General features: G+C 43.2%; 1 protein-coding gene across 3 annotated transcripts in view; it reads right to left on the minus strand.

Moving 5' to 3' along the window:
• Positions 1-297: 297 nt before the first annotated feature.
• Positions 298-16,252, minus strand: part of ERC2 (ELKS/RAB6-interacting/CAST family member 2) — a 962,898-nt gene continuing 946,943 nt past the window's right edge. For 2 of the 3 annotated variants that reach the window (XM_036870128.1, XM_036870127.1), the window contains one exon: positions 298-3,159. In XM_036870128.1, the coding sequence (XP_036726023.1) occupies positions 2,845-3,159 (315 nt within the window). In that variant the 3' untranslated portion in view covers positions 298-2,844. The remainder of the gene's footprint in view (positions 3,160-16,252) is intronic. The other variant, XM_036870130.1, reaches the window with a different exon arrangement.

Below are 16,252 nucleotides of genomic sequence, written 5' to 3' on the forward strand. Positions count from 1 at the left end.
TGCCACCAATGGCTTAATTTCTTAATACAGCATGAGCCCTTAGATCCAGCTATGCATAGAGGGAAATTTACACCTTGGCTCTTCCAGTAAAGTGAGTCCATAACTTCCCTTTTTCCTTCTTTTGTCTTCAAGTCCATAGCTTCTTCAAATGGGGATCCATGACCCAAACAAGATTAGAAACCACCACAGTTGGAGCATTTATTCAAGATGGAATGAACTCGCTTCAGAAAGAAACAAAGTTTATTTGATGAATATAAATAAGGCGATCAGCACAAAGTACTTCTCATACACGTGATAACAAATGTATGAACTGTACATACCTTGTACGTGGTACTTCTACTAGACACGAGGTTACAATGACTGGCTACTACATGCCCACTGGTAGTTTCTGAGGGTTCCTTAGTTTTATTTATTTATTTTTTATATCGAAGTCCATAATCACATGGTCAATATCACAACCCACATGCCACTCACTTGGAGAAATATTACAAGAAGCACTGTCAAACGAGGGTCGCTGGGAATTAGATACACTGACCCCTGGCAGCATTCAAACGCCACTCGACACAAAAACATCTCAGTAGAGCTTATGTCAACACATTTGAGGTCTCGTCATAAACACTGTTTAAAAAGTAAATGGAAACCCACTTTCAAATGAAAGTTGACACGCTGTTAACGTGCATACTGGATACACAAAAATCATTAAATACAAAATAGAGACGGTACATTGAAATCAAACGGGGTATAAAGTATAAGCTTGCTTCTGCACAAAGCAAGCAGACCAACTCCTAAACGTTAGCCTCAACTTTTTCAATTTCGTCATGACTGAGGGGGAAACCTGCTAAAGTCTGCGCAAAGGAAATGTCTTCCCAATAACACAGTGTTTGTTGTAAACACAAACTATTTTTAATCTGTGAAAAGGGAATTTTTTTTGGTAAACCCCCAACATCAGAGAATATTACATGATATATAATGAAAAGATGCTATGTTAGACAGAATTCAATTTTTAAGGGACTAAATGATAATGTCCCCGTAAAAGTAAGATCGGTACGACTTTAAACCAACATAAGTGGGGCAAAAATGAGCCCCCCAAACAATAGGTGTGACAAAATTGGCACATACTTGGAAATAGCTAACTATACACGGTTGGTTGATTTTTCTGTTTCTAGGACCCTCTATTCCCTAGTGGATTTCCTACTTCCTACTTCAAGTATTCAGTGGCAGGGTTCAGATCAGGACCTGGTTGCAGGAGGCAGTGCGGCCACCTATTGGAGGACACCCAAACCGTTCACGGGGATGAGCTGCAGGCCTGGGTTTCCATTGCGACATTATGTCAGAGTGTGCTAAATACGTCTGCAAAGAACTCTGCTCATTTCTCCAATCAAGACCTAGATCCCTTTGATAGTTAAAGGACAAACTTTTTAAACATGAATGTATTGGATTGCTTATGCAACACAAAAGCTTTACACAGTTTGCAATACTTACGACAAGAACAAAGCCAGAAGCAAGAAACCTGCTCGAATATATTACTCCTAATGCACCAAGGATGAACAGTGCAGCTCAGACACAGTTTCGTCTTCCCCGATAGATAAATAAGGTGTCTGACTTTTAAGTATCTCTATGGCTCACGCGAGAGGTCCAGAGTTAATTGCACCGACATTTTAAAAAGTAATAATAACGACTAAATTCAATGCAAGACTTCAGGAACATCTGCTTAGAATCCTTTCCACAGCAGCAAAGAAAGACAACTATATTTATTAAGGCCACTCATGCTTAAATTCACTGTTTGTCCTTTAAAAATGCAGATTTTCATCCCCCACTTGCATACCTGTGGAAGTGTTTCTTCCAATGACAAGAAAATGGATCAGTACAAGAGTTGCACATGTTTGCCAGACTTGGTCATGAGTTTTATGAAGTTTTTTTGAATCTTCAGAGGAAGCAGGAGGAGTTTAATTCTCCTTAGTACCATGTCACTGTATGTAAAAGACCTCAAAATTTGGTCTCTTTCCCTGGCATGTGCTTTAAACAATGACTCTGTACCACAAACATGTTGTGTAGAGCTATATACAGATACACTGCTTTTGTGATTATTCCTCATTCATCAATGTTTTCATGTTTGATGCTGAAAATGTTTTGGAATCCATGTTGGAGACATTTTAAAAAAATGAGAAATGACCCTTCGTTTACAGAAGATCGAAGCTTACACTGTGTGCACAGCATTTGGATCTTGAATGTGAATGAGTCCCAGCTTCTTCGTGGAGACCTGCATGTACGGGAATGGGGAGAGTCTGAGGCTCAGCCGCATCCCAGCCATGGGGGAGGCATGAAACACATGGAACAGAAATATGCAGGTGTCTCAGGCTCTGGCCACTCCCCAGTACAAAAACAGGGTAGATACAACCATGAATGATCAATTTAGATGTGCCATGCATTGTCAGAGACACACACCATGTTCTCATAAGGCGATTTCTTGGCAAGTACTAGTGGTTTAAAAAATTGATTTCATTTCCAACCTGGCCCAGAGGTAACTACTGGTTCCACCATCAAAATGTGGTTCTTCAAACAGCAGATTAAAGAAATAGAGGAGGGTAAAGGCCCACCATTTTTGGTGTTTTGGTTTCTTTGTCAAACACTCCATGCATCTTGGTATACAAACACTGCCAACACCACTCACTCACAGAATTTACACTTTTTGATAATCTAATGCATCAGGTATGACCACTTAGACTGAACCAGAAGAAAAACGGGAGATGAAGCTAGCTGTCCAACAGAAGCTGAATCCACAGTTAAAATCCCATGGAGTTCAAATTTATCCAGTGATATTTAAGTAACATAAGTAAAATGTTATCAAATAATGACATTCAGAGGAGATGAACACATTTTAAATGCCCGAATCCCGACCAAAAAAAATGGAGGACCTGCCATGTTTTCCTCCTCCGCATTCTCCTTTCCAACATGTCTGAATCCATGAGAAAGGACATGAGATGATGAAGGAAATACCAAGTTGAACAGAATTGTGCTCAGTAATGAAAGTGAAAACTCCTCTTCGGTCCTGATGAGCGTTCCCGGGTGGTGATGGCCAATGATGTGAGCTGCACTGCAATAGATTATCAGAATATTGCTGCAGAGCTGCACTTCCCCTTTAGTCAGCCCTTCTGATAGCTGCAACAAGAAAGCACAGAGTTTAGCAGGGAGAGGAACTGGCAGTGATATCGGAGATAATCCTGGCAGACACTCCCCCAACTCCCACCCCTGCCCCCACCCCACCACTCTCTTTGATTGGGGTTGATTGGGATTGGGAGGGCGGTGATGCGGAGGAAGCATGGAGTGACGAAGTGAACAGAAAGTTACATTATGTCCTGCAAACACATCTGAGAAGAGGCCTCTTTCAAAATATTTCACATACAGGTATAGATGACTCTTGATATGCAAAAAGAAATTGAAAGGAAATAAGCCAAAACTGTTGTAGTGATTATTTCTATGTGATCAGATTGTGAATTTTTTTCTCTCCACGGGTTTTCTACAATGAGTATGGTTTTTAAATTATTTTTAAACTTGACTTTATAGATATTAGAGAGTTGAAGATGGTCAAGACACCAGAAAACTTAACATTCACTTACAAACCATCTAAGAGCAACGATTTAAAAGAATACTGGAAATTTCACTCCTAGGTATATATCTGGAAGAATGGAAAACAGGGACTCAAAAAGACTACTTGTACACAATTGCTCACAGCAGCATTACCAACAATAACCAAAAGGGAGAAACAAATCCCAAGTATCCAGCAACAGATGAATGGAGAAACAAAAGGTGGTATATACACACAACAGAGTATTATCCAGCCCTAAAAAGAAATAAAGTTCTGATTCATGCTACAACATGGATGAACCTTGAGGACATCATGCTAAGTGAAATAAACCAGTCACCAAAGAACAAATACTGTACGATTCCACTTACATGAAACATCTACAAGAGACAAATTCAAAGATGCAGAAAACAAATTAGAGGTTACAGGGCCTCAAAGGGAAGGCGGGAATGAAGAGCTATCTTTTAATGGGTACAGAGTTTCTGTTTGCAGTAATGAATAAGTTCTGGAAATGGATAATAGTGTTGGTTGTACAATGCCGTGTATGTATTTAATGCCACTGAATTGTAGACTTAAATTGGTTAAAATGGTAGAATTTTAGTGTATATTTTACCACAATAAAAGCATAACTTAAAAAAGAATATTGATATCTCCTTAAGCAGAGCAGAATGAAACAAAGTTGGCTGCCATCCCCACATCCCATGACGTGTGTGTATATGTTTAGCCCTAAACATAAATGCAACAGTCATCCATTTGCATACTTCACGCCCTGGGGAAGAGGTATCCAGAAGCACCCCGAGTTTTCTCACTGTCCCCATAAGGGTCCCTGGGTGTGGAATACAACTGCAGCCTGGGAAGAAACAGTAAAATGGGTGAGAAGAGAGGACCATCCCACATCGAGCCTTCAAATGATGACTTTCCTCCCTACTGATACTGGACTTTGTGCGCCTGCATCATTATCATTCACATATGGTCTCTGAATACTTTGGGAGTTTCCGGGCACATGGCAATAGTGCAGCTACCTGGGGAATATAGTGGGGAGGGAAAAGATCAAACACACACACTCACACACATGTGAGCCACTTTTTATATATAGTCTGAGCTGCCTGATTTGGTGGTCGATACACAGTATTTCTCAAGTCACACTGACTAATGAGCCAACCAAAGATCCCACTGTCTGCACAGGTAGGCAGTTATTTCGAGCCCTTATTAAGCAGTGCAAATGAAATATGTGGCTTGGATGAACTGTGCTAATTCATACTCTGAGGAGTTTGGTGTAACCCCTCTGGTTAAGAAACTTGAATTGGGGCAAAAAAATGACTTTTGCAGAGCCAGAAAGCTAGGGAGTTCCTAGAGCAGATCATATTACTTATTCTGGCACATAAAATCTCTGCAAACTTTGTATGAAAATTGTAAGTCAGAGCACGCTTTCTGCTTCATGAGCTGTGCATAGCTCTAATTCTTTTGTGCATTAAGCATTTCTTAATCATCCTTTTAAGGGGCTGACCAATATATTAAAAGGCCACATGACTAAAAGGTAAAGAGAAACCCAAAGTAGTACTAAAATGCACCGGTCGTATTTTACAGATGGGGAAATGAGTGAAAAATTATTACAGCGAATGTCCGACGTCCTTGATGTTTTTCCAAGATAAAGTAGCAAAGAACAACCATTTATTCAGTTGAGAGAAAGATTTCCAGCTGGGTAACAGGTCACAAGGCAGAATACAGTGCCTCATGACCGCCACGCACCGCTTTGGGGTAAGGTTTGCGCTGTGGAAAAGAGAACTCTCAAAAAGTGTCGTCGTTCCTTCCACTGGACAGTCCATTCGCCAGGAGGCCTAATGGATTTGAGGGGAAAAAACTCAGATGACACTGTCAGCAGTTGCAAATGCAAATGATCCCTTGTTGAGGGGCAAATAAGCATACACTTTAAAAAACTTTTTCAAAAGCAACCCTGGCTTCCAGCGAGGAAGCAATCTGGGCAGCCACCCACCGTGAGATGATCTCTGGCCGGCCCTCCCTGCCCTGGATGGTCACAGCAGCCCCAACCTGTCGCCATGCGTCCTCTCTTCCAGCACCCACTCTACACTGTCACCGGTGCAGCCAACAGTGCTATTTCAACAACAACATCTACTTCATCTTGCACTCCCTGTTTACAGCCTTCATTTATAATCCCATCGCCGTCAGGGTGGAGGACGGACTCCAGGCCATGCTGGCCTCTCTCTCTCTCTCTCTCCAGCTCCACGCTTCATGTTCCCCCTACGCTGTACTTGCTTCTGCAGTCCTAAAGCTTGCCTTCCCCCTCATTGCACAGACCTGTCTTTCTGTCTGACATGCATTCACACTAACCCTTGACCTGACCGATTCCTACTTATTCTTCCGTCTCAGTTTAGATGTCTCTTCTTCCCTGGAGGTCTTTCCTGACCCTCCTAAGTGTGGGATGTGGCACAAGAAGTCTCGCACATACTGCACTGTCCCCTTTCGTGACTTGTCTAGACTTTTACTGTCCAATATGGTAGCCGCTGAACAAATGTGTCTACTCAGCACTTGAAATGTGGCTAGTCCAACTTGAGATGTGCTGTAAGTGTAAAATGTGCACCGGATTTTAAAGATTTAGTGTGAATTTAGTTTTTTTTCTATTGACTTCATGTTAAAAATGATATTTTGGATATATTGGATAAAATTAAATATATTATTAGAATTTCACCTGTTTCTTATTACTCTTTTCAGCGTGGCTACTAGAAAACTCAGAACTACAGATGTGGTTTGCAATATACTTCTAATGAACAACATTGGTCTAGGCTACAAGCTCTATGAGGGCAGGGGTCATGCTGGTCTTGCTCACTTAGCATCCCCCGTGCCATGCACACTTCATGGAATAAGTTGATTTACTCATCCTTTCCACAGATATTAGAGAGCACCTAGAGTAGGCAGAATCCTAAAGTCCTCCCCACCCCAAAGATTTCCTGCTGTAATCCCTGGCACTGGGACTGTGAACGTCTCACAACATGATTATGTTACCTCATAGATATAATTAAGGTTACTAATCAGTTGGCTTTAAGTTAATCAAAAGAGAGAATGAGTGGACCTAATTTAATCATGGGAGCCCTTTAATAGCAGAGACTTTTCTCTTGCTGGTAGCAGAAGAGAAAGTCAGAGAAATCTGAAATACAAGAGGGATTTGCTGTGCTGAGATGGAGGGAGCCACAGGGCAAGGACCTGAGAGTATCCTGAGGGATCCAAGAGTAGCCCACAACTAACAGCCAACAAGGAAATGGGGACCTCTGTCCTACAACCACAAGGAACTAAATTCTGCCACAGCCTGAATGAGCTCAGAGGTGGGTGCTTCCCCAGAGCCTCCAGGTTAAATCCAGCCTGGCCCACACCTTGACTTTGGCCTTATAAGACAAAGAAGAGAACCCAGTGGAGCCTGAATGGTCTTCTGACCTACAGAACTGTGAGATAATAAATGGATGTTGTTTTAAGCCACTGAGTTTGTGGTAATTTGTTACGCGGTATAGAAAACTGATATGGCTCCTTTCTGTGCCAGGCAGTGTGCTTGGTGCCAAGAATACGATAGTAAAAATGACAGACAAATTCTACGCCCCCATGGAGCCAGTATTTTCAAGAGTGAGACAGACAACAAATAGATAAATAAATAAATAAGAGAATGAGGAGTTTAAAACTTTGTGCCTGGAAGGAAATTAATAGGGATCTGTGACAGGCATGCTTAAGATTTATTGACTACACGACAATTTTTACCTATTTTTTAATATGGAAAGATGTCCATAATTTTTCAGTGAAAAAAGCAGATGACAATTCCATATGTGTAGTTCAATCTCATTTTTGCATCAACATAAACACTTGCAAATGCATATGCCAGAATATTGTTAATAATTATCTCTGGGTGGTGTTTTAAAATTTTCTTCTTTCAATTTTTTTTTTTTTGGTTGCACTTTTTGCATTTTTTTAAACCAGAGAATGTGTAACTAGTATCACAGCAGAATTGAAAGCTATTTCCATTGTGAAAAAATCAGTACTGGATGTGATCAATGCTCTTGACTCGGTTTTTTCAAAGGGAAATCCTGCAGTTGGTGTGCAGGGGTCGGGGGTGGGGTGTGCAGGCGAGCTGAGTGCAGCAGTCAGATTCTGCCCCAGGACAAGCGCCCCCAGGAGAGCAGGCTATAAACGTGGGGTGTCTCACAAATATTCCTTCAGACTGTTTTTCTTTGGAATAAAGACACCTGCCGGATTATGGCTTTCTTCTCCTGCCCTTTCAGTAGTGATTTGCAGAAACAGGCTGGGAGAAAGGGGTCTTTGGTAAATACGGAGGGGTTAAAGGGGAAACTGTTTAATAACAGTAGTAAAACGCAGGCTATTTTTGACATCTGGGTTAATGTCCATTACGCTCCATGTGCTTTCCAAATGTGTGCAGTGTGCCCCCAGGTACAAAAACAGACAACCATTCACAGCAGCTTCGGATGCCCCTGACATTGCACATGGTGCCCACGTCAAAGCAAGCCCCTGATAGGCTAATTAACAACAGTCTGAAGAGAAGACCTGTTGGCTCTGGGGGCAGCGGGCATCCTGTAGAACAACTCCGCTAAGCGACTCTGCTCGCAGGAAAACCCAGTAGAGTCATTTCTGCTCAAAAAAAAAAAAAAATCTATAACTACATCTGTGTTATTACTTAACATCTTTTAAAACGGGGTGGAATAGGTTTCTCGTTTTCCTCATGAAGATTTATTTATTATTGTTGTGATCAAAGTGACAACAAATTATGTTAAATCATTTAATTTTCTTGATAGGAGCAACCACCTTGAAGCCATAATTCAAAAATATGAGTGGAGAGCAACATGTTACCTTGCGAGTGGCCTCCTACAGCTCCACAGGGCAATAAAATGTAACACTTCAGAGCCCAAAGGGCTGAGGCTGGGGCTGCGGGTGGACCCAGCAAGGCCTCTCAGCTCAGAATTCAAACTGCTGTACAGCCTGCTGGGTGGGAGGGGCCCTGAGAGTCTCCGGATTTCATCTTCACCTTTGCTTTCTGTGCCCTGGGGTGCAAGTCAGACGCAAGGTTTTAAATGAAGGGATTTTGATGGATTCAGATGTGTACAGCAAGACGGCAACATATACTGCTGCGCCTCCTGAGAATTTATTTTTGCCATTATTATTGTGGTCAGAATTACTCGTAGCTAACATTTTGTGCATGCTGTCTGCCACGCTGGGTGCTCTGGGCTTTTGAGTGAATTATCTCCAACAAGTTTGACAGCCCTATGATACCGACCTGGTTGACAGCCCCTTAACAGGTGAGGAAACTGAAGCTTAAAGGAAATGAATGCTTTTGGTCAAATTCCCATCTTCCTGGGGCTGATTTGAAACCACGTCTTCTCGACTCCAGAGCATATTGTCTTTACCATACGGCCAGGGCTTCCTAAACCTCGGTCCTTTGTGTTCTACTGTCCCAGTTTTTGTAACCTTTCTACAACACCTGCCACAGTGGATCGATATTTTTCTTTAAAAATCTTTTCTAAAAACCAATTTCCTTTTAAAGAAAGATTTATTTTAATACCATAGTGGCGTATTTATCTAATATACCTTATAATAATTGCATAGCTATTAAAATGAAAGTGCTTCCCCACGAAACACCTAAAACTATCTTCTCGTGGCCGTGCAACACCCTGCCTGCCCCTAGCCCTCCCTGCCTTGGAGACCATTCCCACTGCCCTGGGTGGCCTTCTCCAGAGCAGCCCCTGGTCTGTGTCGGCTGGCTTGAGCATGGGCCACACTCGGGCCACCAGCTGTCCCCAGCACTGCCTCAGACGACAGTTTAGGCTCAGCTACCATGGGCACTCCTTTCTCTTTTCTTCTCAACGGGCAGATGGCAGCAGAAGTAAAAGTCAGAAATCTGCCACTCAACATCAGCGTTAGGTATGCTACGTAATTTTTAAAATACTGGTTGAGTAGAAATGTGCTTTTACTTGTCATTTTTTCCCTTAAAATAATACCTTCTTTAACCTGAGAGATTGCCTACAAGCTAAAGGCTCCACAATTTCTTGATCTTGGTACCATGGACATTTGAGGCTGGATGACTCTTTGTTGTGAGGACTGTCCTGTGCATTATAGGATGTTCAGCAACATCCCTGGCCGCTGTCCATTAGATGCCACTAGCATCACTCCCTCTCCCAATGATGACAATAAAAAAGGTCTCCAGGGCTTCCCTGGTGGCGCAGTGGTTGAGAATCTGCCTGCCAATGCAGGGGACACGGGTTCGAGCCCTGGTCTGGGAAGATCCCACATGCCGCGGAGCAACTGGGCCCGTGAGCCACAACTACTGAGCCTGCGCGTCTGGAGCCTGTGCTCCGCAACAAGAGAGGCCGCGGTAGTGAGAGGTCCGCGCACCGCGATGAAGAGTGGCCCCCGCTTGCCTCAACTAGAGAAAGCCCTCGCACAGAAACGAAGACCCAACACAGCCAAAATAAAATAAATAAATAAACAAGTGTGGGGTTTAAAAAAAAAAAAAAGAAAAGAAAAAGAAAAACCCAAAGCCAACAAAAACTATATTAAGATGTATTTAAAAAAAAAAAAAAAAGTCTCCAAATATTGCCAAGTTCCCCTTGCAAGGGGGGGGAGCAAAACTGCCCCCATTTGAGAACCATTGGTCTAATCAATTGTTTCTGTATTTAACTGGATGACTGTATAAGCATTGTAAAATATGTAAGATAATTACATATTATAAGATATTTTGGTAAGATATGTATACGCATACATGCATCTACCAACCCATAAAAGATACGAACAATTTTGCAAAAATAAAGATCTATTTCTAAGCTGCCATCATATTATTGCAGACACCGCAGCATAGATTTAAAAGTCCTGTGGAAACAGGTACAAGCTAAGTTATAAAAATAATGAAAATGTACAAGTCATCTGACATAAAATAGAAATGCCACAATCCTGAGATAGCAAGACACCTAAGACACTTGCTGAGCTAAGTGAAAAGGTAAAATCTAGTTTAAATTTATAGCATTCCTTCAGTGTCCCTCTAGGAGTTTGGCACTTTGCCAGGGTTCCTTGTTAAAAATTTGTTAAACGTGTTTGGCATTAATGCAAACACAAAGTGGTCATTTGTTACAAATTCTATTGGAATGCATTCATTTAAGGCAATGAAGTAGTTACTAGAAAAGAAAAAAAAGTTCATTAAGTACATTTTAAAAATACAATGATGTATGCAGTGTGTAGCTGTGGCGCCCTGGTGGCTGTATAAATCGCTGACAGAATAACCACACATTGTGTTTAGTTTCAAATTGGAATCTTTTAAACATAACTGATAGAACAAAAACTGGTTTTGTTTGTTGTCAAAACCCATGTTAATCTTTCTTTTCCGAACTGGTTAAAATAACCAGAAGTTTGGCATACAATTTCTAGCATCTCAAATCAGTGAAACATATAGGTTCAAATCATGCTTTGGGAATCTTTTCCGGGAGCTGGCTGTGACATTGGAGATGAAGGCTGATTCAGCAAACAGAATGCCCGCCTCCCCCCGCCCACCCGGAGAGGGGGGAAAATGCCCGTGTCATCGTGGGAACCCCACTCAGGGAGGGTCAGTACCCCTGTGTCCTCACAGCTGTCTGAGGTTATTAGGTTACCTGTAGAGGGAAAACCATTGGCTTTCATCATGGAGACAATGGAATCCTATGAGCAAATATTCTAAGCCTGGTGTGTAGAACTTCCACCTTCCTGTCCCACCCTGCACTGTTCACACAAAGGAATTACTGCTGAGTAGTGATGACTCCTTATCTCCTTCAAGAAACGGTTCTGAAGCTCAGCTTTTGAGGAAAGGGTCTATTTGACATTATATGACATTTGGCCCTGCCACATACCCTGCTGTGGATGTATGTATGGAATATCCCATCTCAGGGCCCCTAGATGTTTGCTAAAAGCCAATCCTAAAGGTGACTAGGAAACTCGTGCTTCACAAGAATATTCAGAAAGTATTCACTGCTTCCTTCCTCCCTCTCTCTCTCACTCTCACATACTTACTGCCGTGAGAGCATCTGGATGATAGAATCCCAGTAAGTCCAGGGAGCCACAATCCCAAATCCCCATGGCCCCCAAACCTCTCTCTAGGTTGACCTCTTTTGCCATCTGAGTTTGGCATTATCCAGGCTGCCCTTGAAGGGGACAGACTCAGAGTCTTGAAATACTCCCCTAATTCAAGAGTAAACTTAGACAAAACCTGGCATCCTGTGTGTGACCTAAAGAAGTTTGCCCTTCCCGTCACAAAGGCCAAACAGGGCCAAGAAGCAAAACGTCTAAGAACAGGGAGAAAATACCTACCTCCCAGGAGCAACCAGAATGCATGATATAAAAGGTAAGAAACACACCAAGCATTACAGAGCACATCGTGGTTTTATACCATTCGGTGGGCCCTCTTTTAGAAAACGATTGGCAGATAGATGACAGTTTCAAACTGGACAAAACTATACAGCCACGAGAACACACTGTTAAGGCCTCTCCCAGGGCCTGGAAAGAGGTCTGTGCACTTGAGGGGCCGGAAGCTTATGCCCCGTTAGATTCATGATAAATCTCTTCTGCTTGCAATTAAAGTTTATTTTTGAGATTGCATTCAAATTCTAACGAGAATAAAGTAAAACATGTTTTCAAATCCCTTACGGACAAGGATTCAGCTTTAGGATGATCTTGGGAAAGCTCATCAGAGCAAGAGGGAGGTGTAGGAATGAGATGGCCCTCCTAGAGAAAGGAGCCGACAAGGCATTTTGGAGAATTTGAAACATGAAGGAACCATTTGATATCTCAAGTTTGCCGACCAGAAGTGGCTCGGATGACAAGTGTTTACAACAGGATCTTCATAGAGCCAATAATGGCAATTAGTCCCCAGGATTTGAAGGCGCCCTTCCCGCCTTGCCTCACTGAGGTGGAATGCCATTTACTCTTGGGGCTGGCGACTAATTAGGGGTCTCTTTTGAAGATCAAGGTTTTGCGATCCCTGTTTCTTAATAACAAGGTTGGCCTGTCGGCCACCTGGGTCCAGGCGAGACCTCCCTTTCCCCCTCCCCAAACAGCAGGCACCGCCTGAGGCCAGGAGCAAGTGTGGGCAGGAAAACACAGATCCAGCCTGGTGAGCAATTTAACCTCTTCACCACCAAGGTTCTGCAATCCAGTGCTCCATTCAGCTGCCCGGAAACAGAGACAATTGACCTCGTTTCTCAGGAAGGGCCGAAGGCCTGGGTGTGTTGCAAAGTCACCATGATCAAGGTGCAGACACTACGCAGCAAGCTTGCACATGGGAAGAGGGGCAGGAAGACTCCACTTCTCCAGAGGAGTGGCGAATGAAGAGGCTCTTTGCATCTCCTTCAGCTTGGGCAAGTTCCAGAAGGAATTTTAGAAGTAACCAGCTAACGAAGGCTGAAGGTAGAGGGGGAAGGACAATCAAGCGCACCTTCTGGAGCCCTAATCTAATGTGTCATCAGACCTGAGAGAAAGGTGCCTACGTCTGCTGACCTCTTACCAGGGCCCCCACGGCCTTGCTGGATGAGGCCGGGCGGGCTGCTATGCTCTTTAACACACTGTCAGGGAGAGAGAGGCCAAAACAGCAGGAAAAGGAAGCTGCAAAGAATTAAACTTGCGACGAGTTGGGCAAAGCACAAACAGCAGAAGAGGTTGGTCCTTTTGGCTGGTGACACACTCTGGCCTGGGTTGGTTATGGTCACCAAGCCCATCGGCATTCCAAAGTGACAACAGCTAATGCAGCAAGTTCAATGTGGTTTTGTTTCACTTCTGAACGCTGGTTGCACGCCGGCAACGATGGCCGCTGAAGGCCAGCAACCCCACTGCCATAAACAGCACTGTCGGTGATTCCGAAAATCATTTTAAAAACTATTTATTTTTGGCAGATGGGGGCTAAATGGGGCTTGCATTTGACTAACTGTACTTTAATTTCAACTTGCTTCAAACTTTTTTGTGTTTTCTAAGCAACACCAAATCAGAGTTTCCTGCAACAAAAGGAACTAGCCTTCTTGAGGGAGGGGGAGACTTCTTTTGTAGGTGGGGAGGGCAACGTGTAAACACAAGCCAGCAACCAGCTGAGTGAAGTCAGGCCTTTCAGAGATATTCAGCGTCTCTGAGCCCACTGAGCCCTGATCCACACCCCCTGCACATCAAGGTATAGGTAAAAAGCTCCCTCACTTTAGTCCATAGAGTTGAAAGTGAAATAGGTTATTAAATGTGATGCAAAGGCAAATTCAGTTTGCATTTTGTATTGTCTTTAAGCTATGTTTACGAAAAGCATGAGAATCCTTCCTTCCTTCCCCCGCTCCCTCCCCTCCCTCCCTCCCTCTCTCCCTCCTTCCCTTCCCTCTCTCCCTCACAATTGTGAACGCATCTACCAAGAACCACACTAAGTACTGGAGACATACGGCTGAACAAGATAGACGCTAGCTCTGACTTCATGGAACACACATCTAGTGAGCCTGTCAGACATCACATTCAACAAATAATTAAACTGAACATGTGATTAATTAATTAAAATTGTAGTAAGTACCAAGGAGGAAGACTGACCTGTCAACATTCTCTGAGCACAGCACTTTTGACATGTGGCATCCAGTCCTTACACTCTGAAGCAGTTGCTATGATTAACTTATTATACTGCTCCAGAAAGAGGCACAGAGAGGTAAAGACACATACTCAAAGTCACACAGCTAGGAGGTGGTGGGGCCATGGGGCAATCACACACACTAGGACATCAAATCCCCAATTTATAGGAACAAATGGGGACCCTGACCTGATCTGCCAAGAGAGTTGGAAAGACTTTCCAAGGAAGTAATGTCTATGTTGGTGTACATATGCCAACTGGAAGAGAATGGCTTCTTCCAAGACAACTTCTTCTTCTTCCTGTTCCTCTTCCTCTTCCCCCTTCTCCTCCTCCTCCCCTTTCTCCTTTCACTCTGTGCTAACTGAAAAGTAAGTCTGTGGACTTCTATGTATTCCTAGGGTTTTGTCCAGACTCTCTGTCCTTTTAAATGGATTTTTACTCAGCGCTTTTTGTCTGTCAACACGAGCTCACCTACAGCCTCCTTCAAAAACCTCCACTTCAGAGTATCATGGCACATGCATCTTCCTTCCCCTCTAAGAGTCTGCATTATGGCCTTCCAGCTTCGTGGTATTTGAGATGATTAATCACTTTTAAATATGAAAAAAATTAACATGTCTGAAGCATTCTTCTCCACTGTCAGAGGTTTTGCTTTAACATAGATCCAGAATGTCTCCCTTTCCCAGCAATTCCAAAGCAACATATCTTCTGTTGGAAATTCAACTGTAAAATCCCATGCAGAAGCCCCAAGCAATATATCTTAACATCTTAATTTCATTTAGGAGGAATGCAATGATTGATCATTTATCATTCTGAGATTGAGTGAACTATCTGGAGGATTCCAATCTATTGCCTCTATGCAACTGATGGGATTTTCACATGTCTTCTGGCTGCATGAGGGATTTGGGGTCCAAGTTGCCTTTGAAGAAGTGGGATGCTAAAAGGATTACTGAGCTGGGGGCAGGGTCTGCCTTTACCAGCAAAGTATGACTCCAAGGCTTGACTTGCTCCAAATTAGAGCTTCCCCCAGTGATAGCCAGGATGTCTGCTGTCGAGTTACTCCTATTTCTCTATCCCCACACATGGAATCTTGCCTTGCTGCCCTTATCCTTTCATAGGTAACCTTAAAAGGCCTGGGGAAACCTTGACATGAAATCCATTGACACTGGTGGACTTGACTTCTCATTCATGAGATTTCTATTTAACCGAAAGCTGCTTTGTCAGAAAGGAATTCTTACCACAGTATAAACAAAATGGTACCTTCCTGGGACATCTGGGTCAGGCCATTGGCCTCATAGCTGCCATTCTGGTTTCCACACAAGACATCATTAATATCTCTTCATGTTGGTACTGCTGCTTGGTCAGCAGGAGAATTGGCCAGAATGCTAGAGAACAAGACTTTTGGAGTGTCTACAGTACCACTGATCTTCTGCTAGATGTGTGGGTGAGCGTGGGCAACAAAACATGGTCCTCAAGTCCAAGTACATGTTCTATAATGATAGATCCAAACTGAGTACCTACTATGTGTTTTACGCAGCGTAGGTTTTAAGAAATACTCACAGAACAAGATGCCTCCAAAATCACAATCCATCTCCGCAAACACATACTTGTGTAGTTTGCTCGGGAAACTCATTGCCCAGTGGACCACCTTACAAAGAAAAAATGACATTCGCTCCAAAGAATGAAAAGTTAGGGACAAGCAGAGGTTACTTCAGAGGGAATCTAAGGCCAGTCACATTTGCACAGTGCTAAACAGCAGACATGCTCTCTAGTTTGAATTTACATTTAAATTCCATGTCAAAGTCTGCCCTTGTAGGTCTGCACAGAGCAGAAGGCCAGTGGCTGCAGCCCTAGGTCTTCCATCTCCAGCTCCTGCTCAGGGATGTAAGTCAACTCTGTAATCGGCACTGGGACTGAGGGGCTCCGAGTGAAATGGAAAGAGGGTTAACAATAGGCCCCTCAAGGGGACCCATTCTCCCATCTGCTATGAGGCTTCTGGCTATCACAAATGTTTCCAACTTAGATGTGGAGGTGCCCTGAGAGGGAATTCCAGCGCT

The sequence above is a fragment of the Balaenoptera musculus genome, chromosome 11 (genome assembly GCF_009873245.2).
Source record: "Balaenoptera musculus isolate JJ_BM4_2016_0621 chromosome 11, mBalMus1.pri.v3, whole genome shotgun sequence".
Lineage (NCBI taxonomy): Eukaryota > Metazoa > Chordata > Mammalia > Artiodactyla > Balaenopteridae > Balaenoptera > Balaenoptera musculus.